Source organism: Dicentrarchus labrax, unplaced genomic scaffold, assembly GCF_905237075.1.
Source record: "Dicentrarchus labrax unplaced genomic scaffold, dlabrax2021, whole genome shotgun sequence".
NCBI lineage: Eukaryota > Metazoa > Chordata > Actinopteri > Moronidae > Dicentrarchus > Dicentrarchus labrax.
In genome coordinates this window covers 8,764,606-8,770,641 of record NW_026136707.1, presented here as the reverse complement: position 1 = coordinate 8,770,641, position 6,036 = coordinate 8,764,606, and the positions used below count along the sequence as shown (strand labels likewise).

The 6,036-nt window shown below is 39.0% G+C and overlaps 1 protein-coding gene across 1 annotated transcript; it reads right to left on the bottom strand.

Moving 5' to 3' along the window:
• Positions 1 to 278: 278 nt before the first annotated feature.
• On the bottom strand, positions 279 to 3,284 carry cxcr3.1 (chemokine (C-X-C motif) receptor 3, tandem duplicate 1). The gene is made up of 3 exons (XM_051406636.1): positions 3,133 to 3,284; positions 1,684 to 2,052; positions 279 to 1,558 (listed from the first exon to the last, which is right to left on the bottom strand). Exons 1-3 carry the CDS (start codon positions 3,133 to 3,135, stop codon positions 749 to 751), a joined length of 1,182 nt encoding a protein of 393 aa, XP_051262596.1. The 5' UTR covers positions 3,136 to 3,284; the 3' UTR covers positions 279 to 748.
• Positions 3,285 to 6,036: the final 2,752 nt, after the last annotated feature.

Here is a 6,036-nt window from a genome sequence, read left to right as displayed (position 1 = left end):
GTAAACAATCCACAATAATTTTAAAATAAAGCATGTGTAATGTAATGTAATAATTACAAAAGAAGCACATAAAACAAGCAAGACATAATACCCCAGCAAGGGCATATCGGTTGGCTCCATGTCTGCAGTGGGAGCTACATTAGACAGTCATTAAAAACATGGAGCTGGTCTGGGTACGGGAAGCAGAGCAAAGGCATTTGTAAACAGGAAAGACCTCTGCTATATACTATTTTATTTTGGCCCTGTTGCTGTGCTGTAATGTTTAAAACACACTCCGGTATGGTTCAGAAAATACAGTTTTATTATCTATTTGAACATTTCATACAGAAAACACAACAATACAAAAAACATAATGCAATATACAGTAAAATCGTGGTATAAAAATTGTCATTTCAATGTTTGTATGTCTAATACAGTAATAACACTCACTGCAGTATTACATGCTGCCCTTATTTATTTATGTTACAATGTTGTCTTGCAGTCAGAAAAGGGAGATATATTCTGCTATACAAGAAACATAGATCTGCTGCCTACAACTACAGGTGTATGACCTCAAGTCCCAGACAGTGATCATGTTCACATTCAGCTACTAATGCCCTAAGAATTAAAGGAAATTGAAGGAAACATAGCTTGTGAAAGGTTATATAACACAGGCAATGTAAAGCAAGGCATTGGACACTCAGCTGTACATGTCTCTGTCCCCATGTCAATTTAAGTCAGTAAGCTTGTTAAGGTTTGTGTGTCTCTCTCAGATAGCAATGGAGTTGGAGGTGTCGGCAGACTCAGACCAAATGGAGCTTCTCCTGCTGACAGTAGACTGGAGTTTGACGCTTGACTTCAGCTTGCAGCCTAAAGACCTCAGGATGTTCAGGAGCTGACGCCGGAACTTCACACCCACAAAGGCGTACAGGATGGGATTGAGGCTGCAGTGGAGGTAACCTAGAGAGGATGTGACTACCCTGGCTTTCTCCAGAGATGTTCTCCCTCCACAGGTCATGCTGTTATTTTCAGAGTGAAGTGTGTCCACCATGAGTGTGATGTTGTATGGCGTCCAGCAGATAAAGAAAACCACCACCACAGCCACAATGACCCTAAAAGCTTTCTGCTTTTCGAGGCCCTGGGAGCCGCATCGCAGACGGCGCAAGATGCAGGAGTAGCAGAAGATCAGGACAGCTGAAGGTATCAGGAACCCCACAATGTGATAGAGCAGCCGCGATGCCAGTTGCCAGTCATGTACTGACTGCCAGTCACCTTCTGACAGAGAGTAATTGACTGACTGATAGTCATTTACTGACTGATAGTCATTTACTGACTGATAGGCAAACTTATTGTAGTTGGGAACACATTCTTTTCTGTTCTCCCGTCTCACATCCGTCATCGACTCCAAAAAGATCCAGTCAGGGATAGAGAGGAACATGGAGAAGAGCCACACTGCCAAGCAGCTGACCTGAACGACCCAGGGGTTCCTGCGGGAGTACATCTGGGTAGCATGGACGATGGACAGATAGCGGTCCAGACTGATGCAGGCCAGCAGAAAGATCCCACAGTAGAAGTTGATCTGAGGGTACAAAGAAATCGGTCAAAGAGAAGTCAAAAAATCCTTTTGCAACAACTACATATTTACTCTGATACACTTTAATGCAGACAGTTTTTAGTGCCTCTTTCCTGCTGCACAACTCTTACCGTAAAAACAGCTCCAGTGATCTTGCAGAGAGGAGTGCCAAAGGTCCAGCCAGTTTCTTGAGCGGACTGTGCAGCCCAGAGGGGCAGCGTCACCAACAGCAGCACATCTGCTATACCCAGGTGGAGGATGAAGGTGTCTGTCACACTCCAGGACTTCCTGCTCTGAACCAGAACTCCCAGCAGCACCCCGTTCCCCAGGACACCCACAACAAATGCCAGAGAGTACAGAACTGGGATGAACACTGCCTCAAAATACATGGTCTCCTTCAGGTCACAGACATCACCCCCTTCACAGCAATATTCTCCACTGGACGAGTTGTCAGATTGGTTAAATAGGTCACCAAAGCCTTCTAAGAGGTCGTAGTCACTCTGCAGAAGAAGAAGAGGATATTTAGTCATTTGGTTTGAGCATCTGACTTGTTTTAACCACATGGTGGTGCTGTCTATCTATCTATCTATCTATCTATCTATCTATCTATCTATCTATCTATCTATCTATCTATCTATCTATCTATCTATCTATCTATCTATCTATTCACTAGCTAGCTGTCTGTGCTCTGTATATATGATTTGGTTCAATGCAGTAAAATAACATAAGAGCAAGATAACAATTCAACACGCACACAACTGAAATATATAAAACAAAATAGGGCTCTGTTTGCAGTCTGACTATGAAGAATAATCCTTAACCAAAGTAAACTTTTTTTTTTTTAAATAAACCTACTATAAACTAAGTTTTTTATTTTTATTTTTATTGCCTTGAAATATTTTGAAGGTGAAAGAAAAGTATGGGTGATATACAACCATGCCCATTCTTCATGTTTCTATGCCTGATGAACTGTAGGACTTTGCCATTCAACATGATTTCAGTTCCCTATCTGTGCTATTTCAGTACTGTTTAGGGTTTGTACTAAATTACTTTTTGTGGAGGACAAAGCAAAGAAGAAAAGAAGAAAAAGAGCTTTGAGGCACTGAAATTAATTAAATTAAAGTTACAGATAATATTAATTATTATCTGTAACTTTGTTGTGTAAATAATCATTTGGTCACTGTAAATTATTCAAAAGCGTATTTTTTTAACTTCAACATAAAGTTGACTGTGGCTAAATCTGTGCCTTGTCGCTTGATCCTAACACTAAATCTTTTTACTGATAACAGCGCACTGTCATGTCAAACTATATCACAGTCTTCCATACTGTGGTCTAGTAGCAAAAGGGGTAATTAATACAGCAAACGTGCTGCATGAATCAATTTATGTTAAACAGTAATTAGTTAATAAGGTTAATGATCAGAGAGGTATGAAAACAGCTTAAATGCACTATGCAAGAGTGTTTCACAGATGCAGATTGAAATCCTCAAATCATAAAGAATAATATAGGCACATGAATTAAAATCTTCTTAGGAAATAATGATATGTTTATCATCTAAAGAATAAGGATAATAACCTACCATGATGTAATCCTGTGATGTATGCAGGTGTATGAGGCTACACGGCAGAAATGTGCTCTACCAAGTGATCCAGTGTCACCAATGACAGCAAATACGGCCCCACCACAGAGGAAGAGACAGAGACAAGACAAAAAAAACCCTCAATCACATGAAACGTGACCATTTTAAGGAGGAGAAACTGTGAGTGTTGTTGGAGAGGGGGGTGGGGGGGCTTGATTAGGGAAATGGTTGTCACTATTGTATTGAGTTGTAAGAGTTATTGTGATTTAATCCTCACATTTATATTTCTATATTACTTTTTATTTTATTTTTTTTTAAACTGCCTGATTGTGAAGTTTTATGTTGACACATAAAACATAAAACATAAAACATTTTTTTTATTTTTATTTTTTTATTACTGAAACCTGGAACAAATCAGACAGACATTAGCTTATTTATAAATTATCTGTAAAATGACATTTATTTGATTTGATTTCTTGGTTTGGTTTGAATGACTCAGACTATCCATGCTGCCCTTTTGTCCTATGTTAATGAAGGGACTTTACACCAATGTAAAGATATGAATATGCCAAGCGCACATAAGATGTCACTGTTTGTGAGTAGGCTGGTGCACTTTCCAAAGCAAATGATATTGCAGTTAACATTTCTTTGAAATTACATCAACTGAATCTGAGTTTGAGTTTTGTGTTTCAGAAGAAGCTAGTGTTGATAAGAATTACATTGTGCTGAGTGTGGACTTTGTAGAATTGGGTTGGGTACAAAGTGTGACTATAACACATTGTCATCTTTACAGTCTATGAGTGACACTAGCAACCTAAAGAGCATTTACTCTTGTCCCTGAACATCAGCATGCAGACAGTTTTACTTTCAGGTGTGCAAGATAGGACTATTTTCAGATCACCTTTGTATTCCAGAAATCACATTCAACTTCCTTTATGAACCACATTCAAGACCAACCATCACTACGCCATTTGAATAAGTTTATTGCATGAATGATCTTTGCATTTTAGTTTCCATTGTTCAAATGTGCACATTAACACAAGTCATTCATTCATGTGTGTGCTTTCACTTTCCTGGCATGATTATGTCTAGAATTTAATTTGAATTTAATGCAACATTAAATAAAGATGTTGAAGCCATTAATGCAGTTTCTTAAATTTAAATTTTGACCTGAGCTTTGTCGTTCATGCACAATAACAACAGTAAAAGAGACACAAGGTCACAGCAGATAACATGAAACTGCCACTACAGTTGTAACACTCACACAGAAACTAGCACATGTTTGAAAAGGACATTCACTAACAAAGACCACGCCATCGAATGTATGAAATAAGAAAAGTTTATTGCACATAATGAACGAATGTGAACTGATGTGGTATACTGAGGGATGAGGGGAAGGGGTTGAGGGATGAACGGGTTGAGGGATTAAGGTCGAGGGATGAAGGGTTGAGGGGTGAGTGTTGAGGGATGAAGGGATGAGGGATGAAGGTTTGCTGGCGGATGGACGAATGGATGGAGGGGTTCGGCGCTGGTAAGAGGGAACCAAGTGGGTTGTGAGACTCTGAGTGGGGGAGCTTTCTCTTCGTATCTCTTGTAGAGAGCCCCAGTGGTTCCTGTATTTGGATAAGAGAGGAGGAGAAAAAGAAAGGTTTGGGGGGTAGGGATGTGGAAAATGAGTCAAGGAGGGAGGGAATGGATAAGGTGTGCTTATGTATGTTTGGAGCGCAAATGAGGTGAGTGCAGGGTGTGGTCTTTGTTCCCGAACCTAGTTATAAAACTTAATTTAGTATAGCTTAGCTGAGACACTAAATTAAAAGCCAGTATACTTGCAATTGAGCAGTTAATAAATAAAAGGCAGATCAGGAGTGATGCACCTAAAAACAGGAAAAATAAAACAGGCCACACTGACAGCTCATCCAATTTCGAATTTCACACGTATAATGACAGAGACAAGTGAAAACTGTGCAACTGCATGTCTGCGTTTTTCGTAAACAGCAGTGAAATGAGTGCGGTCACCTTTATTATTTTATATCCCAGTTTACAGGAACAACAGTGGGTTGTTCTTGTGTTAGTACAGAGGTGTATTGGAATAGTATGTACTGACACACAAACAGAAACTCACAAGGATGATATTAAATTGTTATGAAGCTATACTGTCTTATCAGAATGAATGAAAATAATGAATGAAATGTCACTTATCAGTGTAAAATCTGATCATTTTCAACAGCCATAACCATTCAGTTACCAGTTCTCTCTCTTCTCCAAAACCTCAAAATATTATCACACCTTTTTTTTTTTCTTAGTATTGCTCATACACACAAGCACACTGTAATGCAAGGTTGACACCTGCTACAGCAAGGGGTTTAAATGTCTGTCTGTTCTCCTCCCGCCCATCTCCAATGCAAAACGTTCACAGCGTTTTCCTGTTTTTTTCACACCTTTTTGCAGCACTATGCAATTCTTGTGGTGAGAGATGTGGATGAAAATGCATGCATCTGGCCATGAAAGTAAAACAAGCCATTATTTTTCAGACCAGATAAAAACTTGTTGTGATTTACACCTGTCATTTCACATAAAGTATTTTAGTGTATGGTGGAGCTGTGAAATGCAGTGTGTTGGACTTGCAGTGTTAAAAAATTACTCTTCAACAACTTCATGTGACATTGCAGTTTTTGGATGTTTGAAGAGGGATGATTTATTATTTGAAAACATAAAAGAGATACGGAAATGTTTATAGCATGCAATGTTTTAGCAGCCACTGAAGTGTCTTGTTTCATTTTGATATCCACAAAAAAACACTTTATCGAAATTGCTTGAATACCAAACTACAGAGGGTTGCACAGTGTGTCTCTGCTTCTGAGATTTCGTCTTTGGTAAATAAAAAATCATAGGTCTTCCACCACT

Coding starts and splice junctions, on each gene's coding strand:
- cxcr3.1 (XM_051406636.1), bottom strand. Junction 1,559..1,683: donor TCACTGGAGCTGTTTTTACG/GTAAGAGTTGTG, acceptor TTGTACCCTCAG/ATCAACTTCTACTGTGGGAT.